The 25,038-nt window shown below is 35.8% G+C and overlaps 1 protein-coding gene across 1 annotated transcript in view; it reads right to left on the bottom strand.

The window, feature by feature from the left end:
- The window catches only part of LRRC31 (leucine rich repeat containing 31), a 500,475-nt gene that overhangs the window by 224,904 nt on the left and 250,533 nt on the right, over window positions 1-25,038 (bottom strand). The window contains exon 6 of the mRNA XM_044070078.1: window positions 9,705-9,872. Within this exon, the coding sequence (XP_043926013.1) occupies window positions 9,705-9,872 (168 nt within the window). The remainder of the gene's footprint in view (window positions 1-9,704; window positions 9,873-25,038) is intronic.

The following is a 25,038-nucleotide window of genomic DNA, read 5'->3' as shown; positions in this document are numbered from 1 at the left end:
TTAAGATTTGTATTACTTGTTGTCTTTGTATCAGACAAAAAGTAATTAGATGAGGTTACAATGAGCATACTCAAGTTTATAAAGAAAGAGCACCACTCAAAAGATTCAGAGCACATTATTTTATTATTTTATTTTACATTTGTTAACCGGGATGGTCCGACTGGATACATGTCCTTTTTCAGCGGAGGCCCGGGGAGAAAAGCTCCAACAGAGTTACATTGATAATTAGGTACAGTAAATGAGCTGAAAGAACTTAACAAAAACATAGGCTATTTACATACAAGTACAAGACTGCCATTACTATTTCTGAGATTACTACAAATGTAACATAAATAACATATTAGCAAGGACGGTAGGCAGTATAATGACATAGAGTTAGACAGGATACATATTTCTTTATCACAGTATACAAAGTACTCATCATCTTAGCTAGTTGTTTATGTTTTAGTTAATGGCACAGAGCTAGCCTGGGTTTGAGCAAGGACATAGCCAGTGTGACTTGAAGTGGAGTTTTAGACTATTTTTGAATTGACTTAAAGAAGTTGCAAGCGTGATGTTATTTGGGAGAGAGTTCCATATTTTACCAGTGGTGTTGGCAAATAGCACGTCACCACCTAGGTTGAGAGATTTAGTTGTTTGGACAAGGAGTCTGTTTGCTGAGCAAAGGCAGCTTAGATTGGAGTAGGGAGTCATTAAGTTTTTAGTGCTGGGGTATTCTCAGGTTGTTTAAGGATTTTGAAGGCCTCTATGAGTTGGGACTGGTGAAGAAGGTGTGGGAATTCTATCCATCCAAGCTTTTTCAGGTTAGTACAGTGATGTGTTCTGTAGGGTAGGCCTGTAATGAACCTGGCAATGTGATTATAGCAGGATGAGAGCTTGGCCAGATCAGATTTGTTAAGGTGAGTGAGGACAGGAGAGGCATATAGTAGGGTAGAGAGAAGGTGTGAACGGGCTGTGGCTGCCCTGGCATTCGGGGTAAGGAAGGCTTTAATTCTATATAGGGTCCCAAGTTTCTTGTTGACTGACTTAATGGCTTGGTTGATATGAACATCAAATCTGAGTTTATTGTCAATGTTTACTCCTAATAGCTTTGTATAGGTGTCTGGGGAGATGATGGTCCCATTATTGGATTTTATAGTGAAGTTTTCAGTCGGAGATCTATTGGTTAACATAAAATGCTAAATGAGCCACCCAACACTAATGGCTAAAACACCCTGTAATGCAAGGTGTAATATGATTAAATATAAACAACTTAATATGATGAGGGATGAGTGTATGCGCAAAGAAAATCCAAAATTAAAGAAGGAGCTATATCTTCTAAAACTGGAACTGAACTAAAACCTGAATGTGTAAAGAAGGACTTAGTATTCCAACAGACAAGACTCAGTCTTCAAAAGTAATAGAAAAATCCACTACAATTTCACCATCTTAAATAATTTATGCACCAGGGTTGCTTATTTCAGGAATACCTTCAACATTGTACATATTTGAGAATTTCTAAGCTAATATTACCAATATCTTATAAAACTGACCCTAAGTTGAGGCATTTTCATTTCCATAATTATTTTTTACTCTGCCTTTAATTTTAGAGGAAAGAAAAGTTGGGATCTATGTTTACCAATCACATTTGTATGGCTCCCACTGTTAAATGGGAATACTCCAGTTTATTAATAATCCTGTTAACTGTTATTTGTAATTTTATGTCACTGTAATATCTACCTGTCATTGCAAATACAGGACATATTTACAGGAGACAATAAAAAACAGTGGCAGTTTTCAGAACAGTCTAGAAATTGCATTGCTTAACCTGAAACAGCAATCTAATAAATTAATAAAATGGTTGTGATATTGGTACAAAAACTGAGTACAAGTTATTGGAGTAAGACTACATACATGTAGATTCTCTGAGGTTCACAACAGAGGAAAGGAATCCAACACAATTAGTGGCTCCTGCTGGTTATGGTTACTCTGATAAAAGTTAACTTTCTCATACCTTAAACCAAAGACAAGTAACAGCATATTCATTCCTGCTGGGTCATTATCAGATTCTGGCTCAAAGTATATCTATTCGTGCTGGGTCGTTATCAGATCCTGGCTCAAAGTATATCTATTTGTGCTGGGTCGTTATCAGATCCTGGCTCAAAGTATATCTATTCCTGCTGGGTCATTATCAGATCCTGGCCCAAAAGACTGTACCATAAGAAGTTCACTATGTTTCAACTAGAATAAAGTTCCCTGTATCACTGTTAGCAAGATGACTTGGCTAAGAAATCTTTAGAATGGTTGAGTTGGAACTACATCCTACTATTAACAGAAACATGACAAATTAAAATACTAAATAAATAAGACTTAATACATGGAAATTTGTAAAGGTGCTGGCAAAAATATAAAATGAGTAAGGAAATCAAGGTAAAGGCTATTATGGAAACTACCGGCTTGTTTCTTTTGAGTGGGTGGTCTTATTTGTGAAAGAAATCTCCAGACTGTACAAAAGCCAGTGACTGGCAATAAGCATCTGTTCTCGGTCGTAGTAATTGTCCTGTTCATACTTAGGACTCTCTTGGCAAAGAAGAATCCTAAGGAAAATAAGTCTTGGAGGAAGTAAAAGCACTCAATAAAGTTAGTATGAACGAAGATATACTTTATGTCCACTTGTTCTCCTCTACTTTTGGTTTCATATTCATGAAATCATTTTCTTATACTTATTAAATTAATGCAACTTTTCAGCAAATATTTATTCTTATTTGTGTCTGATACCTGTAATGGGAGTACAACTGTTACAGAATCCAAGACAGACAGTAGACTATTTCACTTACTTGTATTTATGGAATTATATGTATATACTCTACAGAACCTCAAACAGTGTGGACATCCGTTTATAATTAGTTAGATGATATCTCACTCGGGAATTGGTTGCTCTAAATCATTACACTGAAAGCCAAGCTATTAAATATTATTTTAACTAACACTGCAAATCTGAATCTTAGGCACTGAAACAATTAAAGCATAGCAAAAAGTACTGCTTAACAAAGTGGCCTGGCCTGATGGAAAACATGGCTTGTGCAACCGTCTTTGCATCTTAAACTACCTCCACAAAATACTGCTACCTAATATAAAACAATGTACTTGTTTATTAGTTCATATGTGGGAATTGTTGAATTTTGGCCTGAAGGTCTTCAAATAATTCAATGTCCAAAAATCAAGCATTACATGTCAACACAATTATTAGGAATTTTCATAAAAAAAAACCCAGATTCATAGATCTACAATTAGGGGTGGGAGGTTGGCATTAGGGTTAAAGTGTTTACCTTATAGACACATGGTACAGGGTTTGATTCTCACATAGGATAATTGGCTAGGCTTAAAATGGCCCACAAGGGCAGTTAGCCTAGTACTAATCTATGAACCTATAAAGATAGTTTGTTCTGATAAATAGGAATGTATCATGTAATGAGCAATCTTCTTAGCTTGGTCTTATCTCAGTTTATACTGAATTTTTTAATTATTATGTTGGCAGATTTAAGTATTAATATCAATATGTAACTTTAACAATCTTTCAGAATTTCTTGATGCATGAGTTTAAATCCTAACGTTAATTTACCCTGAAAGCAGTGGCAAAGCACATTGTAAAGATATAATTTCTTGCATTTGTCTTCATAACCTAAGTATCTCATACATAATATTCTGTTATGCTCATACATAATATTCTTTTGGTGAATTTTCTCAGTATTGATTCTAAACACTTTAAATGATTTGAAGAATAAATGCAGAAAGGACTTTTGTATTTGAAAATGGGTCTGATCTAGGATTTGTAAAGATTCCCACATTTCTCATACATAATATTCTGTTATGCCTCATACATAATGAATTTTCTCAGTATTGATTTTAAACACTTTAAATGATTTGAAGAATAAATGCAGAAAGGACTGTTGTATTTTAAAATGGGTCTGATCTAGGCTTTGTAAAGATTCAATATTGTGGGACTATCTCTAGTTATTACACTTCTCGTGAATATCCCGACTATTTGCCTAACTTTGTTGACACTAAGATCAGTATGATTTGAAAATTTGTAAGTGTTGGTAATAGTTTCTCCCAAATCATTAAAATCAGATACTTCCCCTAGGATTTTATATTGCAATTTCATTCTTTCTTTGACTGACTCTTTAACACAGTACATGACCTTACATTTTTCTGTACTAGAATGTAACACATAATTTGATGCCCATCTGGGTATATTATGCAGGTAATCGCTGATTTCTTACTGCTCATGTTTGTAAAACCTATATCAATCATCAGCATATCTGCTAACCTAACAGGATATGCATTCATGAAAAGTTAAAATTACCAAGTTAAATAACAATGGGCCAGAGAGACACCTGAATAAATTAATAACATATCTGAAACATGATCTTTAATGGTAGCTGACTGAATTCTATCAGTAAGACATAACATTGTCCAGTATATTACATAGTGGTTGTATCCTGCACTTATCATGGATCTGTATATAAAGTCATAAGGCAAGCTGTCAAACGCATTTGTTAAATCTAAAACCACAATACTGCAAGTTCAACCCATGCCAGTTTCAAGTGTAATATGGTCATAAAATGTCATCATATTAGTAAGAGTGGATATGCCAATAATAAAACCATGTTGGGAGAAATAGAATGTGTCAAGTCTGATACTGGATTTTTGTATTAAATCTGTCATACAGCTTCCATAAAATTTCTTCAAGATGGCTGTCATGCTAATAGGTTTGCAGGCACTAACCTGTGATAAATTCCATTTTTTTAATGAACAGGTTCCACACAAAAATGTTTCCATATTGTAGGGATGGTGTTAATTTGGAATAACTTATTATAGGTTCATGGGTGATTACTAGGGTAATATCTCAAGATTTAGATATAAGATTATAGAGAAGCATTGTCGTTAACTTGTCTGGACCTACAGATGTATTTTTTCTGTAAACATGTAGCGCCAATTTCAATACTAATAACTGGAAAATCAGGTATAATATTACTTAAAACAATATTTGTGCTGATACTGATGAAATATTTATTGAATTCATTGATGACTACTCTTGGGTCATTTAGAATATGATCTCAAAGAATAACTGACATAGAAGATTTGTGAACTTTTTTGTAAGAGTTAATGTAATTGTAACATGCTTTAATGTTTTCAGTGTACGTTTCCAGTTTTGCTTTTGTACTGGATTTTATCATATTTCATTTTAATGTGGAATTCCTTATTAACATTGTTAAGTTTCATTTTATTAATGGTACTAGGGTATTTTTGTACTGATAGAAAGGATCTTTTCTTTTTATTATATTGTTTCAGCAACTTTCTACTCTACCATTTACATAAGTTTTTGACTATAAGTAATGTAATTTTCTTCAGCAGTTGATTGCACAACATCCATTGCTATATTTTCTAGCATTAAATAACATAATAACCATCATAGTTATTAATAATGTTTTCTCACTTTGCACTTGCTAGATCATTTCTAATTTTGTTACAATTATCTTCTTCATAACTATACTTTTTGTTTGCATTGTTAACCAATTTATTATCCTTATTTCAAAGATAATAGAATTATGATCTGAGCCTGATGGTGATCTGACAGTTATATTATTTACAGTGATCATAGTATTTGATATGACTATATACAGCAAGTTGTTACCTCACAGGGATTCATTAAAGTTCCTAACATGAGCCATGCGTCTCATATTAGAAAGGTTATCTCAATGTCACACCCCCATTTGTGATTCAGAAACATGATAGACATGATGAGGTAAGACCTCATTATCAGCTAATTTGCATGTTCCTTGAATCATAGTTACAACAGTAACATGCAGATCATTGCTAATCTGCAAGTTGTGGTAGTAACCTGCTGCCTATGTAGGCAGTGGAATTCCCCAATTATTCTGAGTCACACACATGCACATGAGGACAAACATGAACACATACATACTTGTATACACATACACACACACACACACACACACACACACACACACACACACACACACATGCATGCATACACATACACACACACACACACACACACACACACACACACACACACACACACACACACACACACACACACACACACACACACACACACACACACACACACACACACACACACACAAAAGTCCCTGTATCCATCCTTAGCCTATCTACCTTCCTGTCAGTCCCCCAACCCCCTAAATATTTTCGTGTGATTAGGGAACGTATGTAGGCCCTGGTGGCCTAATGAATCTGCCCACCCCTGACCTCAGTCATAATGTCGGTGCCATTATGGCACTTTAGAGAGTCTCCTCTGATCTCTGTTATGCTGTTCTGTGCCTTTATGCAGTATTCCCTGGTCTCTATGGCATACCCCAACTCCCAGTTCCCATAGTAATGTTGGTGCTGTTATAGAACTTTAAAGATGAACCACTGGTGTCTAGTGTATCCTCTCACCCCATCCCCATTTTGATATTTTGTCATTATGGCACTTTTAAAGTAAGCCTTGGTTACTAGTGGTTCCCTTTCAACATATTTGTGTTTGGCAGTTTAACATGACCTTTTGTCCATGTTTGCTGCCAAAAAGTTATTTAAAATGAATGATGACAGTCTTAGTTAATTAATTGCAGGCGTGCAGATGTCTGTGCTGAATGCTGTGTGTCTTGTAGAATAAAAGTCTGATTAGGGTGCATAACATTTGCAGATTATGAACCTTTTCAGCAATATATTAGTATTATCTTTCTTGTGCAGAAACTAATAACTTGTCTATATAACAGATGGCTCGTACAATAATGTACAGTTTGCAGGGTTTACTGTCTTAAACTTTTCTTTTCATGCAACATGAAAGGTGTTCTCCAGTAAACAGCTCTAACAGATCTCCCAATAAATCAGATTACATCTCACATATATACATTCTTATGAAAGCAGTCTTTTGTGAACTCTCAAAGTCATTACTTTGGTATTTTCTGATGTAATACAGTCTGCTTATTAAACTTTTAGGGAGTCTTTCCTGTTTGAGAATGTTTCTGAGTGAAAGCAGTCTTTCGATGATGGCATGCAGTCTGTTAATAAGCTCCTTTGTGTTCTTGTTTCAGGGTGAATTACGTGACAATTCAGTAAGTTGTTTTTGCCTCCAACTTGGTTCCTTCCTCGCACCTGCGTCCTTATCTGTAGTCCTTAAAGCTTGCATTAAACTCTGAACATTTAGCTTATCCTTATCAGCATTTTTCTCAAGGTGTACTAGAATGTTACATACACACGAATGCCGTCATTTAGCTGAGAACAGTTTAACCTTTTAATATATGTATGCTAGCAAACAGAAATACATGCATCTAACTGATTATATCATTCCTACATATATTATAGCAAAATAAGTGCATAGGCATTTAACTAGCAAACAGAAGTATACGCATTTATAAATCTCTAAATATATATATAAAACAGTGACCATGATGCGGTAGGGATGGCCATGCTGATCTACATGGCTGAGCACTTTCTTAAATTGCTCAGTCATGTAGAAGCCTTCCTGGAGATGTTTCTCGGGATAGGGCATGTGGCTAATTATGCCCTATGCCCCTCCCCCCAGAATGCTTCATTAGCGTTTAGCACAGATGCAGGGTCAGCCCTTCTCAGTGCTGCAAGTCTTTGTGTTGGATGGGCATGCAACACCATATAAGGGTGCTTTACTGAATCAGAGAAAAATACAGTGACATCTGTACCACTATGTACACGACACTGTACCTTAATGAATTCAGATCCATTACTTTTTTTCTTTGATTACCTAATTAAAGCTGTGGTAAGATATTATACTGATGAATTCCTGTGTGCATGCTGAAGCAGCACTATAATTGTTCCAGCTGACTGACTGGAAATTAAAGTCACAAAGTAGAATGGTATTATGATATTCCAGACATTTATCCAAATATAATAAAAAGTCATGATGTGTCAGATTATCTATATTTGGACTAGGATAAACAAGTATTTAAATTATATATTTTGCTACAAAAATATCAAGTAGAATTTTCATGGCTGAGTTGGATGACACTTAGGATGATGCAATAGTTTTGTGTACAAGAAGTGTTACCACACACATCTAGACTGATTTTTAAGGTAATCATATTTTATGTATCCAGGAAATGTGATATCCATGGAATTCTGAACCTCAGCTATTACAGCACCTTTGTACTTCTCAAAACTGAGAATATGTTTCATTTTATTTAACTTATTAACAATACTTCTTGGATTACAAAAATAACATTTCAAATATGTTTAGATCTAGTTCTTCAAGGTCTATATTGGTTATTCCTCCTATGAAATCAACCCCATAATAACTTAAATGAAAATGATCAGTCAAGAACATTCACTAGTCATAAATACAGTTATCCCAGTATGTTAGAATCTTAAAATTATAAACTATTCGAAGTTGCCTTAAACATGTCTTACAGAGATGAGCTTTGGGGAGAAAGTAATCAATCCATGAGAAAGAATGAACAGTTTCACTAAAAGTAACTTTTATATGCTTTGAATCCAGATTCTGCATGTGTTTTAAAGGTATGCATTTAAGATTGCTGCAACTGCATGTATAATTATATGTTAGCAACCAATTCTGAAATTAATTAGGTTATGCCGTAAGTATGGAACTTTTACCAATTTAATATCTGATAAGGATGGAACTATAACTTTTTCTTGATTAATTTTGCTAACTGTCTTGGGAATTGTTTAATTATGGAGTCACCGAATATTAATGTCTCCATTTCAGAATCTGCAGCCAGACTAGAATCTTCTAACCTCAAATCTTTATTTTCAAATGTATCAATAAAGTTACCTAGGTTACCTAATTGCTGTCTAATAAGAGTTTCACTCATACCTCTCAACCTCTCAGTGCAAGAAATTTTTACAAAGCCAAAAATAATGAGGGGACAAATGCTCAAAATAAGGGACAGATTTCAGTTGTTGCTCTCATAATCTTAGAGAGTTGCTAGAATAACAGGTTTTGCATTGGCATGCATTTTTTTGAAGAATTTGAAGTCTGAAACTCAAATGTCTTTCATTATTTGTTGACTTGAGCCCTCAATAATTTGCCAGAAGACCACAAATCTCCTTAGGAAAAGTCTGAACATATGAGGCAAAATCTGGGCATTGTTTGACAGTCAGGAAACTTGAGAGGCATTGTTTCACTTACACCTCCTAGTGCTTCTCATTTCAGTTTCCTGTTCAGTGTTTCATCGTCACCATGTAACTTGTTTCAATTTCTTTCATTTCTTACAATTTGGAAGAGACAGAGAGGGCTCCTAAATGTTAAAATCTGTGCCATAATCACCATCACTAACTCTGGCAAATGCTTGCACTTTCAGAAATGAAACTGACTAAAGTGTCTGAATTTACAGTTTTATGAAACACTTAAAGATCATTATGTTAGTATAACAGTACTTTCATACCACTAATTGCAATCTTCACTTTCTGGTCTTGGTATGTCATTGTTATTCAAAAACACACATGAAAGCTTCTGTTAACTATTAACTAATTAAAATAAATAAATAAAATAAATATAAAAATAAAATAAACTGGTGGGAAGAAGGTATAAAATTGTAAAAACTGTGATGAGCTCTGGCTGTTCCTAAACTTAACTTTTTCTGTGCAAGTAATACACATGTAATTCAGTCTTCAAAAACTGCATGCTAGAAACAATAGCTTACCTAAAAGCCGAATCCCATCTTGTGTAATACCACATTTATGCAATTTTAAGGACTTCAGTTTTGGAACATGTTTCATTTCCTGAGCAAGTATTTCTATGGTGCTTCCAATGTTCTTATTAAGAGATAAGTCCAGCAATTCAAGTTCAGGAACTAGGTGCAAGGTCTTTCCTAAGGAAGAAATGCGAAAATATAGGTTAGGGAAGAGCACAAGAAAAAAAAAATGGCTAGGTGTAACTTCTTTTTCAGTTATTTAATCTCATTGAAAGCTGAACACATGACATATGCTCATTTTTACAGTACTACATATGTATTGAGCATCACCTTGTTACCGAACATAGTGGTGTCAGACTGCAAGTCAAGTGGAATTTGGTAAACACCAGAGTTTTTTTTTTCATCATCATCCCGAACAAGAAAAAAAACATTTGTGGACATTTTAAACTTTGATAGGTTTAGTGAGAGTCTCACCACTTATTTTCCTCTTCCTCTTCTTGCAGCTCTCCTGGATAAGTCTAGCCTCAGTATATTTAACTACATCTTGCTCATTGGGTGCTATTTTACTCCAATCTATGACCTAATTTCTATAGAAATGTGCTTTTCTTCATCATTTAAATGCATATATTCTTGTATCACATGTTATGTTAATGTAACTTGTAAAGAACTATATTGCCCATCATTATACTATTGCTGATTGTGAATGCTACTGGAATTTCCTTGCATTATTGTTAACTTTTACAATGTTTATATTTCTTATTGTTGGAGCTTTTCTCCCCAGGCCTCTGCTGAAAAAGGACCTGTGTCCAGTCGGACCTTCCCAGTAAACAAATGTAAAATAAATAAAATAAATAAATAAGGATTATGAAATATACAGATCTCCTGTTGTTCATGTGGTGCTTACAGTTGTCTCTTATTTTGTAGATTTTTAATGACATTTATTTCTCTTAGAGTCTTTACTAATGTAGCAAATGTAGCTATCTATTGCTCTAGCATGTGTCATGTTCTTCTAGTATTTTATCAGAAGGTAATCCAATTCTCTTAGGAACTAGCATATTTTAATGCAAAAATGTTTTCTGAATAGCACTATCCCTGCATCAGTCTGCAGATCAATACATTTCATCCGAGTACCCTAAACCCCCAGCTCTGAAGGCGTGCTTATCATTTAGTTGCCGAAAAAGAACTAACAGCAAGTATTTCTGTATCAATATGACTTTTTTTGTCTGGCTCACTGTTGTTTTAGTTGCAGTTGTTTCCTGTGTGTTTTGCGGGTCTGATGCTAAGGAAGTGGGAATTCTGTTTTTTGAGGAGTTTCTGCACTGTTGCCTTTGATCAAGCTTCTGGCTTTCTGAAGTCAAATGATGCAGATGTGGAGTGGCAGCACATCTTCTCTTCCATGATGTTTAGCTTTCTCCAAAGTTTTCAACCACTGAGTGAGTATATATAAGTAAGGGGTGTAATGGGAGAAACCCTCACATGGTGGGATAGGGGTTTCCACCCTTAAAAACTTTTTCTCATGTTTTGTTTGCTACAAATGTCTGTTGCCATTTATTTTCCTTTCTGTGATGCTTTAGATGTGGTGTCAGGTGATCTGATGATGTTCATTCTTCCATTATAAATCCTTTTGAAGATAAGGAAGTTGGTTCCTGCTCCATTTTTGATGTCTATTTCTTTGTTAATAGTAAACAAGAGCTTTTTATATTCTGACTGTTGTCTTTGTATTTTTGCATCCGTCCCTCATTGCCCATACAGATGCATTTCATTTCAGGCAATATGCTTTCAAGAAGGTTTCTACATCCTACAGCGGTGTAAAGAACAGTAATTTGTATAATGTTTTATATTTTTGTGTATATCCCTATTTATTTAAAAGGCTGTCTGTTTCTGGGTCTAAATCCCAAACTGTGTGTAATCACCTCTTTTCTCAGGAATTTTTGTAACCTTTACAGGGTTGCATGCTGTTTAAGATGATCATCTCATATGTAGAATACTTTTTTAAGATGGAATTAGTTTTAAGTGCAATGGCTATAACTGTCCTTGGAAGCAAAATAGGCTCTGCATGCATAATCTCAGATCTGTCTGTTGTTACACTCTTTATTTTCCCTGTACCCTAACATTTATATGGAGAAGACCTCAAAGAAATTTTATCGTGAAGATGAGGTATAGGCTTTGTGCTTCTTATACCCAACAGCAAATGTGAATGTGTGCTTCAGATTGGCTTCAATAAGACCTCCCCAAAAGGCTACTTTTGATACAGGTAGTGCTTTTCTGAGGACCAGCTGATTCCCCAATATGTTTTAAGGGTGAATGCCTAGTGAGGTGCTGAGTAGCCACCCCTGACACTGGGCTCATCTTTAAGTTAAGGACCCCTGCCAGCAACAAGAATGACAAGGTTTTTGAGATAGTCTGCAAAGTCTTTGTGATTTAGGCTGTTGACTTTCTTAAAACCATTGTGATCCATCCAGTTGTGACAACTGTTTTGGAAAGGTTCATAGGGAAAGGGTATTATACTAAATAACTGGCCTAATGAGTGCCATGTATACTGGAACAATTACATTCCAGGATCTGGATAATGATTAAACACTTTTTAGCATTAGGTTTTAGTTCACGGTTTTGATACCTACTATTTGTGTTGGGCAGGTCCTCTTGTAGGATCCTGGTGTTCTCTGGGCAGTTTACAATGATGCCAGGTTTGTAGTCACCTGTAGACTTGGTCAGCCACAAACCCATAACATTGTTTTTGTTCTCTGAGAACGCCAAAGAGGAGTGGTTCAAGGACTGGACCCTGAGGCACTCCACTACTGATGAATATTTGAGAGGAGGCAGAATTGCCAACCTTTACTTCCTGGGCTCTATTTGTGAGCTAGTTTGTTAGCCAATGAGTTATACAAGTTGGGAGAGCTAATCTATGATGCCTGTTGAATGCCTTTGCAAGGTCCAGATATGCAGTGTGTACTAATTTGCTATCATTCATTGCCTCAGTGACTTTTTCAAAGAAATCAACCAGATTAAGTAGGCAGGACATGCCTTGACAAATCTGAATTGAGCTGGGTCAAGAGTCTGTGGATACTTATATCTCTGTTTATTAGTTCCACGGTCCTTTCCATGGCCTTAGAGATGAGACTGGTCAGGCTTATGGGTCTATAATTACCTAGGGTTATTGAAGTCCCACCTTTCTGCAAGAGAATGACTGTTGCTGTCCTCCATTCAACTGGTGCAAAGTCTGTTTTGTGGCTAATATTGGATAGCCTCTGTAGGAAGTCTGACAAGTCATGTTTCAGGCTAACCAGTAGGCAGTATAGCATGTTATCCAGCCCTATAGACATAGTGTTCTTTGCTTTAGATAGTGCCTTGAGAACTTGTTCTTGGGAGATTTGAAGGGTGGGTGTAGATGCAAGTATTTGATCTAATTTTTATTGGAGGGAGAGGAGGGTGAAGTTAAGACTTGAATTTGTCATCCAGTAGATTAGCTATGTCCTCTGGGTTTGAGTATGTACTGAGTATTGCTTCTAAGATTTCTAGCATAGTTAAAGAAGGCATTGAGGTTATCTTTCACATGGGTGGCTATTTTATGTAATTTTTGGCTTTGATAGATTTGATCAGGATCCAGAGTTCCTCATTTACTATAGCTTGTTAGATTTATTTTTTTCATGTAATTATTTATTTTCTTTTATTATATTTTTATATACTTATTTATTGATTTTTGAATTTAGTGTTTTTATTTCTGAGGGGAACAAATGTGTATCTGCAACTATTTACATATGCATAGAATCTGGCAATAAAGGATGCTGCATACAGACTGGAATCATTGAGCTGGAGGGGTTTTTGAATTTAACCAGGTCATCATTCAGTTTTTATAAATTATTATTCGCATAGTGTCTGAATACCAGTGTAGTGTTAGATGCTTCAGGCTTCAGTCTTACTGTGAATGTGATTGATTTGTGGTCCAATTTGACCAGGAAGAAAGTTACAACTGGTGGGGAACAGAGCACCCCAAAGTAGTAAGGACCAGGTCCAGGACTTTATCTTCCTGGTTGGGGTGTGGACTAACTGGCCCAGGTAGTTTGTACTGATGAAGTCATTAAGGCTCTGGGCATACATATTTGAGGATGTATAAAACTCTCTGTTTATGGAGGGATAGTAGATGTCTCCTAGGAGAATGATGTTTGTCTTAATACTTAAGGACTCCATGCTTGTTAGCTAGGAGGTATGAGCCAAGGAGGACATAGAGTGGGTTCTACAGTTAACTATGATGTGATAAGGGGTTTTGTTTATGCTAAGTTAGATGTGGAGATGTTCCAGGTTGTTATCTTATCTCATAAGTCTGGAAGTGAGATTCTTTTGTAAGAGTATAGAGCAACCTCTGCCTTTAGTGCATTTGTCTAATGCAGTGGGCCTGAATAGGTTATAGGCATTGAAGCCCTGCACTGAAGGAGTGCTTTCACTGGTCTTCAACTAGGTGTCTGTGACGATGCATATATCAGCATTTTCCAGGGTAAACATTGCTTGTAGGGTGTAGATTTTTGGTTAAGGCTCCTGGCATTGAACAGCACTAACTTAATATTGTTCAGATTCTGTTTAGTTATGCTGGAAGCTTTGGAAAAACTGGCATTGCCTAAAAAAGGCACTATGAAGCAGGACAAGGTTTTAAACAATATACTAAAGCCTTGGGGGATGCAGACCCACTCCAGCAAAACAATTCTTTTCCCAGGCTAATATATTTTGTGCCCCCTTTCCATGTCACCAGAAGCTAGGCCAGTTGTTTTAATTAATTACCTTTTGTTTGTATTGTGACATAATTTTTGCTGATAGTGGAATACTGCTCAAAGTTGAATACATGCCAGCCTTGGACACATATTCTGACAGTTCCATCTTGTCTCTCTTCATATAGTCCATGGAGGTAATTTAAAAGCATATGTACAATTACTGTATCATATGTAAACTTGTGGTGCAAGGACCTGAGTGCTTGAATGATGTGAAAAATGCTGGGGTCAGACAGGCAATTGGCCATGGCCCTCTCTTTGTACAGTCTGGTGAGTGGTGCACCCGTGTGTCTCACTAAACAAAACATGCTGGAGGGAAAGGTTCCTGACCCAGAGACTCCCCAGACTCTGGAATAGATTGCCCATACATGTCAAGCAGAGTGCCTCTTTGGCCCTCTCCAATAGGAACCTTGATGATTAGATGGGAGAAAGGAAATTCACCCCGGGGATCACGTCAGTTGCCCTGCTAGACAGAGGTCCAGGGAAGTAAATAGTGTGGGAAGAAATAGCCAGGGAATTGTTATGGCTATGCTTGTATAGGCCCTAGGGCTGATAGCCTATTACCAACCTATGAATCTATGAACCTATGAATCACATATGACAAAGATATTGAATTTATGGAGGTCTGTCCTATGGACATTTGAATTGAGTCAGTGTGACTCTTAGATGTTTGTTTCATGGTGGTGATTATTTATTTATTTATTTATTGACATTTGTTAACTGGGAAAATTCAACTGGGGTACAGAGAACCCATTTGTAATGGAGGCCCAGAGAAAAAAGCTCCAATGTACATCAAATGCCAAGAGACAGCAAAAAATAAAAATCAAATTATTTATTTATTTTTATTTTATTTTACATTTGTTAACCGGGCTAGTCTAGCTGGATATATATCCATTTTCAGTAGAGGCCCAGGGAGAAAAGCTCCGCACAGATATACAAATATGTAAAAATATTGTTACATGTTAATTAGGATTAATAAACCAAATAAAACAGGTAGTTATAACATATCATCAGAGATCAAAAACACTTAAGAAAAGTACAGTGAACATAATATAGCTTAAGAAAGCTAAAACAGATATAATACAGTAATTATTATGTACAATAGTTCACATCAGGTTAAAGGATTTAAGCAATAAGTTTATTAGACTTTAAATAGTGTCAGTCTTAATTACAAGACTAAGTATTTAAATGTTTGGAAGTATGGTTAGAAGAGGAAGAAACAGGGGTAAAAGGCAGTTGTTAGTCAGGGTTACTACAAGGGCATAGCCAGTGCCTTTGGAGGTATTTTTTTAGTTTTTGTTTAAAGAGTGGCAAGGATGTAATTAGTGTTAGTTCACTGGGTAGCAGGTTCCAGTTTTTTCCTGCTGTGTTAGTAAACAGAGAGTCATCAGCTGTATTATTAGACTTAGTTAAGCTTGCAAGGAGTTTGCTAGAAGAGCGTAAGGAGTTCAGATTATTATATGAAATTAAGAGTTTTCAGAGTATAGGGGTATTACTGGGTTGGTAAAATATTTTGTGGGCAATAGTGAGTTGGGGGATTATCTAATGGTTTTGGAATTCCAGCCAGTCTAGTTGCCTAAGATTAGAACAGTGATGAGTTCTGAAGGAATTGCCAGTAGCGAATCTGGCAATATTATTGTAGGAAGTTGCTAATTTGTTGAGGTTAGTTTTCTTAAGGTTGGTAAATATAGGTGAGGCATACAGAAGAGTTGAGATTAGATGGGAGTGAGCGATCTTGGCTCTGACTGTTGAGGTTAAGAAAGGTTTTATTCTATATAAGGATCCTATTTTTCTGTTGACTATTTTAATGGTGTTGCTTATATGGTGATCAAATGAGAGATTTTTGTCAATGGTTATTCCTAAAAGTTTGGTGGTAGAGTCAGGGAAAATGACAGTGCCATTATTTGAAGAGATTGAGAAGTCTAGGGGGGTGGACCAAGTAGTGGGTGTGAAGAGAAGGAGTTTTTTTTATTTTTTGGCATTAAGAAGGAGGCAACGTTTGGTAAACCATGTTTCTACAGTATTAAAAACATTTTGAGTAAGAGAGTATAGTTCAGTTGGAGAGGTTGCTGAGCATATTAGTGTGGAGTCATCTGCATATTGAATACAGGTGGCTTGAGGAATTGCTACATGGAGATCATTAATAAATAAGGAGAAAAGAAGTGGTCCAAGAATGGAGCCCTGAGGGACCCCGATGGTGACAGGTTAAAAGGAAGAAATTTGATTTTCCCAGAGAACTGCCTGTTGCCTATTGCTGAGGATGACCTAAACCATTTAATGGCCAGAGAATCAAAGGAAAGAGATTCAAGAATATTAATTAGGAGGGTATGGTTAACCATGTCGAAGGCTTTAGAGAGGTCGATGAAGAGTGCAGATGAGAGGATGTTTTTGTTGTGGTTACTATTGATGGTCTCTGTAAAGGATAGGAGGGCAGTGGTGGTACTATGTGATGGTCTAAAGCCATGTTGACAGCTTGCGATTAAGTTATGTAGAGAGAGATGATGTAAAAGTTGTTGGCGAATGCATTTCTCCATAATTTTTGCTAAGGATGATAAAAGAGCAATTAGCCGATGGTGTAATCATTGGAGTTCCCACCTTTATGTAAGGGGATAATATGGGATATTTTCCAGATATCTGGGATGGTTCCTTCTTGAATTGTCCTATTTATAAGTGTAGATATAGGGTAGGCAATTACTTTGGCTGCTTTTTGGAGATATTGGGAAGGAAGTTTGTCAGCAGATGGAGTACATGGCTTAAGTTTATGAATAAATTTGTAGATGAGAGAAGTAGAAATGGGTTGTAGTATGAATTTCGAGGAAGGGTGTGGTAAGTTGATGTGAAGGCTGGAGTTATCAGAGATAAGTTGCCTAGCTAGAGATTGTATAGTCTCAGTGAAGAAAGAGTTAAAGGTATTGGCAGTTTGATGAGGAGTGTTTGGATCTGCATCAAGTGGGGTGGGTGTTCGGGAGTTACCTGGGGAAAGGAGCTTATTTATGCAAGACCAGAACTTTTGAGGATTATTTTGATGAGTTTGTTGAAGTTTACAGTAGTATTTTTTTGTCTGTAAGTATTGCCTTTTTTGTACTATTTCTAAGCTGCCTAAAATGGAGATGATCAGAGCTATTTCTATTAGATCTTCATTTGGCCCAGACTTTATTCCTAAGCAGAATTTGATTTCTAGTTTAAATTTTATTTGCAGATTTGAGTACAAGCATTATTTCAGAAAATAAAGAAGTTAGCATTATTTAGGTAGGCAAAATAGGGAAAGACAACAAAGATAGAAAACATAAGAAGAGATTGATATTTGAAGAAAATAAGAAGAGATTGATATTTTAATATAGACTTAAATAAGGCTCTTATCATTCAGCAACAATAACTTAATATTGTCCATATTCTGTTTAATTATTTTGGAAGCTTCCGAAGACTGGCTTGCCTAAAAAGTTATTGACTCTCTTCTTTACTTCTTCTCACTGTATATCTCTTAATCTCTTTTTATTCTTTGGGGTTTGGGCAACTTTTTTGCCACCACTGCCTGCGGAAAATCAGACCCTCTCTCAGACAATTAGCTCATTCATTCTATACCAGCCAAAAGCCAACTGAGAAAAATCATCAATTAGGCACCCATCATGGGTGACTCATACATTTTCTGTTTTTTCTCCCCAACCCTAACATGCATGCATTATGGCAAAATGCTGGGGAAAGAATGTGCAATCGGCTAACCACATAGGTTGTCCCTTTATTATGCAAGGTGTGTTGCCTCCAAGAACCCCTGCCTCTGTCCTCAGAGCACTGTGTGTGGTCTCTCTCACTCTGGGCTACACCAGGGAGATCATACCATCCTATGTGTCTCTTACTGTATGCACAACCCTCTCTCCACCCAAGAGTGGCAAACAGGCCACTCCCCTTCACCCCTCCTCATCCCTGCCTGGCTCCTCCAGGGTCAGCGCTGCTAACTGAACCCGAGTCACTTGGGTTACAGGCAGGGGGCCATCTTTCTGTTCTATGAAGCAGGCATATATCTCTTAATTTCTGTTCTTTCTCTTATATACTACTTCCTTCCTCACTAAAAGAATACAGATAGCTATGACATCAGACTATGGAATGTGTCTTCTTTCGGTTTTTCCCAGTTAGGGGTCGCCACAGCAGAACTCCAGTCTGCTAATGACTGGCATTGGATTTTTACAGTGCTGAGTTACCAGCCCGATGCCCAGTCTTCAAAGAAGGCACCTACCTGCATGTCTTTAGACATCACTTGACCGCAGGGAGGGCATGCAGACTATGGAATATAATTAGTAAAAAATAAGTTGCATTATAGATTCTAATTATCTCATTAGTTTAATTATAATGTAGTTCTCTACTCTCTACAGTAAATTTATGTGTTATGTTATATTTTAGTTACTATGACCATACTGTTCACTTTTAGCTGGTAGCACTAAGTATGTACAGTGAATCTAAAAAATCTGTTCACTAACCTGGATGGCAAATTTGTCTTAGGAGAATTGTAGGATATGGAGGTATTAGAGAACTCAGTGACTCTCTGCAGTGTTTATAAGATACTGGGGGTAGTATCAGGTATAACCTGCCTTTATTTATCTTGTAGTACTGTTCTGGTTCTATAAGTCCAGTCATAAATTCTTCTTTTGGCCCTTCTCTATTCATACCTTTTTAAAAATATAAAAAGCATTTTAACAACCAGTACTGTTACTACTAATCTATATCAGAAAGTGAGTAATAGTTAAACCCAATATTACATCAGATGGGTCACGATATTCATGAATTCTCTACACACTGGTGTACAACACTTGTGCGTATGTGGGTGTATACATGATATGGACACTGCAGTAATTCATAGATGTCTAAGGCTGCTGTGTTTGTAGGTTGTGGTAATAAGGTGAGCCACCTCTTCATAGGCATACTTTGGTGGGGTGGTATTGTGACACTGTTAGTAAGTAACTACAGGGTATAGAAGCATTACTATGCTATATTTGCAGCATATTTCAACATGTGACACTGGGACAGAATTCTGTATTTCTGTGTGGATTTATGCACACCATTGTAATTTTCAGAAGATGCTTTTCCACTGCTATGATACTTCAGAGACCTTACGGCATAGCTCTCACTTCTCCAGATTTTTGCAGAATGTCCGGATTTCTGCCTCATATTTTTGTTCTGTTCATTATACAGTTTGTGGCTTTCTGGCAAATCACTGAGGAATGAAGTTACTAATGAATGACACGTTTGAGTTTCAGACTTCAAATCCTTCGCTCTGATACAGCTGATGAACTCAGGGTAGAAATCAGTACTGGAGAAGCAGATGTCATTGAAACCAAAACAGTCGGCACACAGAAACTCAGAGCTGGGATCTCCAAGGCCTCAGAGGAGGTTAGAGGAGGAAGAGTAGGAGGGGTCACAGAAGGGGGGGGATCCGGCACCGAAAGGAGCTGGAACCGAGAATGCACCAGCAAGTCCCCTCACCATAAGGATCAAAGCCACTAATCTCAACACATCTTACTATTATGCAGGATCTGTCTTTGAAGTTTGACAAAAAGGATGATAAACTTGTGTATTTTAAACAAAAATTTACAAAACAAATGGAGCAGTTTCAAGAATTAATAATGCAACATATGACTCAGAACGCTGGAAAAGAAGAGACACTAAATGCAATGGAAGGTAAGCTCACCGAACAAGAACATCAGCTTGATTTTTCTCTCAAAACAAAATACTTTTTTTATTAAATGAACTAGATGACCTAGAAAACAGGTCAAGGAGAAATAACCTGTGCATTTTTGGGCTACCAGAAAAGACTGAAGTTGACAGTATGGTAAATGTCCTCACAAACTTGCTACCAAATGTTCTGAATTTACCTGAGTCTCTTTCTTATGGAACTGAAAGAGCCCATAGCTCACTGGCAACACTTCACCTTCTAGTAAAGCAAATAAAAGTCCAAGATCAATAATAGTGTGATATATTTCTATATTTCTAACCAAATTTATATAAATATTAAGCAAAGAAGTACTAGCATTATTACTGAAAGTGTTTACATTAGTAAAAGAAAGCACAAACATTCCTCCTTCTTGGAAATACACAATAATATCACCTATTTTGAAGCCAGATAAAAATGCAAATGAATGTCCATTTTACAGACCTATATCTTTACTTAATATTGACTATAAAATGTGCATGGCAATATATGCAGCGAAAATTAAACAGTTGCTTCCACTATTAATAGGCAAAGATCAAACTGGTTTTACAAAAAACAAAAATACATATGATAATATTCAAAATCATATTTTAATTGATTATATTAGCTATAGTAAAATAAGATGACTATGGTCAGTTTAGACATAAATAGTTCCTTTAATTCTGTTCGCTGGGATTATCAGTGGTTAGTTTTAGAAGAATATGGATTTTCACAAAAATTCATACTATTAATTAAATCCCTTTATGAGAAATCCCTAGCATGTATGAAGATAGGATCATCCTTTTCTAAATCTATAGAAATTATTAAAGGCACAAAACAGGGATGCCCCTTGTCACCATTACTATTTGCCATAGTAATTGAACCTTTTGCAAATTGTATCCAGATGGACAAAATATTAAGGGAATACCAACTGACAATAGTCTGGAAATGAAGGTTCAGTTGTTTGCAGATGGTATTCTGATAACTTTAAAAGACAATAACTTGCTAAGAGCTCTACTAAATACACTTGAACATTTTCAGAGACTAAATATATAGCTGCAGACAATTAAATAAAATAATTAGGGGTTACATTATTTATTTATTTGTTTGTTTGTTTATTTGACATTTGTTAACTGGGTTGATCCAACTGAGCCAGTGGCCCATTTTCAGTTGAGAACCGAGGAGAAAAGCTCCACAGATTTTATAAATGCAATAAAGTAATAACAAAGGTAACAATTTCAATACAGTTTAAAAAGAGGTACTAACACAGTTATCAGGTATTTATATGTTCAGAAAAAGGAAAAAAATAGAATATAATTGCTGTAATATCAACAAGGTGTTTTTTTTAAGCAAGGAGGTAAAAAGATAAAATTCATAGACAAGTTAGGTAGAGATAGGTATGAAATACTGCTATATAGTATCCTAGCTAGATGGGTTATTGATTCGAGAAGAGTGAACTGTAGATGTACAGGATTGGGGGGTGTAAGGGTATAGAGGATTAAGTAGGGTCTTGACAGGGGCATGACTTTATGTTAATTAATTAACAGATGAACTAGATAAGACAATAACAATAAACTAAACTGATGTCTTAAATTATATTAAAATACTCATTCAGAAATGGAATCAATTATTTTTCACAATGGAAGATAGGTTATATATAATTAAAATTATTATTTTCCCCAAAATATTATATTTCATATAAGTCTTCTCTATCCCTTCCTCCAAATCTTATATAAAACAATTTAACAAACTAATGCTAAACTTCCTATGGTATCTCAGTAAACTTAGAATAGGTTTGAATCATCATTTAAATCACTGGAAAGCAGGAGGAATTAGTCTTCCAGATATAGAAATGTATGCACTGTCTTCTAACTTAAAAACAATCTCATTATGAGTAAATACTGCTTCCTCTGCCAAATGGAAACATATGCATGAAAGGATATGGTTAAAATCAGGTCTTACATTGCCATCACAATATACAGAAATGATATTGAATAATTTTCTTTGGATAATGAGATAAGATTTTGCAGAAAACAAACACAAGAATATAAGTTATGAGTTTATAAATATCATATTAAAGGGATATAACACATTTATGAATAGAAATCCCAACATAAAAGGCTGGCCATTCTTGCTGTAGCCTATTGCATGTACCCAAAATAACATTAAAATATTTGATATAGGCACAATCAAGAGTCTTAGGAACGATGGACTGAACTATTGGCATAAGTTACTAAATTCTGGGAAAGTTTAAACAATGGAACAAATAAAAAACAAATTTGATTTAGATAATGTTCTATGGTTAAGTATACAGGACATAAGGCAATGCATTTTAAACAGATAGAAACAATGCCATTAACAATAAGACAAAATGTACCTAAAGTTACAGAGGAGTTGATTTTTTTAACAACACAAGCTGTTCATATAAAAGGCTACTTAACAAACCTCTATAAAATACTTAAAAAAAATAAAGCTATAACATAAGGAAAATTTTGGGGACTACCATAAAACCATCAATAATCAAATTCCAAATGACAATGATAAAAAATGAACACTTCGCTCCACAAAGAAAACATCTCTTTTATTGCAATGGAAACTTTTCACATGGAAATTTCCTATATAATGCCACATAAAATGGAAATAATGTTTAAACAAAATATAGGATGCTGACGACACAAAAGGAACTTGAGAGCAGACTGGTTGCATATGTTTTATTATTGTCAATTGCTTAAACCATTTTGGAATATAGTTTATTTCTTGCAAATAGTTTTTAATAATACTTTTCAATTGTCTAAATCATTAATTTTGTTTAATGCACCCATACCCCAGTGTGTTCCTAGAACAGCACGTAAAACCATTACTATAAACTGGAAAAGTGAGACTTTACCCACATTTAAAGAATACAAAAACATCATATTGAATGTATCATGATTGGAAATGAAAACCATTAGAATGAGAACAGAAATAATCACATCATATTACAACTCACGGCAGAAAGTGATCAAAATACTGGAGAGAAATGATTGTAACACTACATAAAATGAACTTCGAATGGAAAAATGTATACTACCTTTATAAATGTAGGCACCCTTGAAATAGTTTGTTTTGATGTTATAGTTGTTGATTTTATACTGTTGTTAACCTGTGTAAATTATGTTTTATACTACAAAGTTATGGAAAATATATTCATTGTGAAAATTCAATAAAAACATTTAAGAAAAAAAGAAAAATACATTCTTACACAAATCCTTATACTAGCAATTTCAAAGTTTATACGTGTAATATTTAAATCTGTCCCTATTTTTGGCCATTTGTCTCCCCCATTTATTATAGGCTTTGTCCACATTTCTTGCACCAAAATGCTGAGAGGTATGCGTGACCAGGGTCATCTTTTATATTTTTTATTTGGGTATTTTTTATGTAAAGCAACATAAATGTCAGGCTACAAACACTTTTTTACCCCTTGATTTACAGGTTTGTGAGATGAGAAAGATGTCAGGCCATATCATTAACATACCTACTGCAGTGCTGGCCTCTTCCAGGTGTGCAGTAATGGATGTTGTTACGCCATGATGTAAAGAAACTTTCATGTACTGTATAGGGCTCTGGCATGTGATTTACATCGCATACTTGCCCTATGCAATTGCATGATGTGTTTATGAATACCACCTAAATTTTTCTTATGGACTCACAGATGGCTATACACCTACAGCTTTTTTCCTCTGGGATTAATACATTTGGAGATTTGGAGATGAACTAGGGTGCATATGCCCCTGTTTCTTTGTATTCTTGTGCACAGTTGATCCCATATCTTGTCCCAGTCAGTTTGCAGGCTATTACCATATGTTTGCATAGTTCATTTTTCATAAATCTTTCGCCGCAGAGGTATGTAACCTCTAGAAACCTGTTAAGTGTGTGTTCTACTTATCAAAGGGTGTGCCAATTGTATTTTCTATTTTTCAGAATTGGTATTATTGCCTTTTGCAATTGTATGTTGGTAGGTATGCTGTTTTTAGTTATTTTTTTTATTCTTTTAAATATTTTAGTTTTCGTGAAGGCTTTGTTGACTAGTGAGTGAATGTAAGTGTATTTTTTCATTTTCCCCATAATGGCCTTCTCACATTAGTTTACAAATTGGTGATATTCTGTGCATCTACCTAGCAGAACTGGCACACCATTTACTTAGTGCTGAGTTTTCAGCTTAGGCAGCATATTATAGCCCTTGGACTTTGTTTTACTTGGTACCAATGTGCTTGACTGCTGGCTGATTACTTCTGGACCACTTTGGAAATGGATATTTATTTCCACCTTTTAGTCTATGCTGGAAGTCATTAGGTTGCTGGAACAGTCATCCCAGAAGTAGAAACTAAGATGGGAGATGAGCTGTTTAGACTCAGATCAGGATGCAGTACAACCGATCCAATGTTTGTAGTGAGACAGATAGTAGAGAAGAAACTAGAGATGAGGAAAGAGTCCAACTGGCCTTTCCTAGGCTTGGAGGAAAGCAAATGACAAGGTCTCAAGGAAGCTGATTTGGGAAGTCCCAAGATGGTCTGAAGTCTTGGAAACATTGATAGAATCAGTGCAGGCTATGTACAAAGACCCAATGACACAGGTGCAGATTGTGTTTGAGAGGGGCTCCCAGTGGAACTGGGTATGTATGAGGGTTCATCTGTGAGCACACTGCATTCATATTGTTGATGGACTACATTAGCACACAAACAGAGGGGACAGATCAACAAAGCTGCTGTATGCAGATGCTGTGGTATTACAGAGTCTGAATAATAGCTTCAGCAAAGGACTGGGCAAAGGAATGGAATGCAAAACTGAAGGCACATGGGATGAAACTGAGTGTAGATAAGACAGTTGTAATGGCAGCAAATGGGTGAAATCAGAAGAAGTT

This window comes from Protopterus annectens, chromosome 4.part1 (assembly GCF_019279795.1).
Source record: "Protopterus annectens isolate FY-2018-M chromosome 4.part1, PAN1.0, whole genome shotgun sequence".
NCBI lineage: Eukaryota > Metazoa > Chordata > Ceratodontiformes > Protopteridae > Protopterus > Protopterus annectens.
The sequence above is the reverse complement of the archived record's forward strand: the minus strand, read 5'-3'. Positions and strand labels throughout refer to the sequence as shown.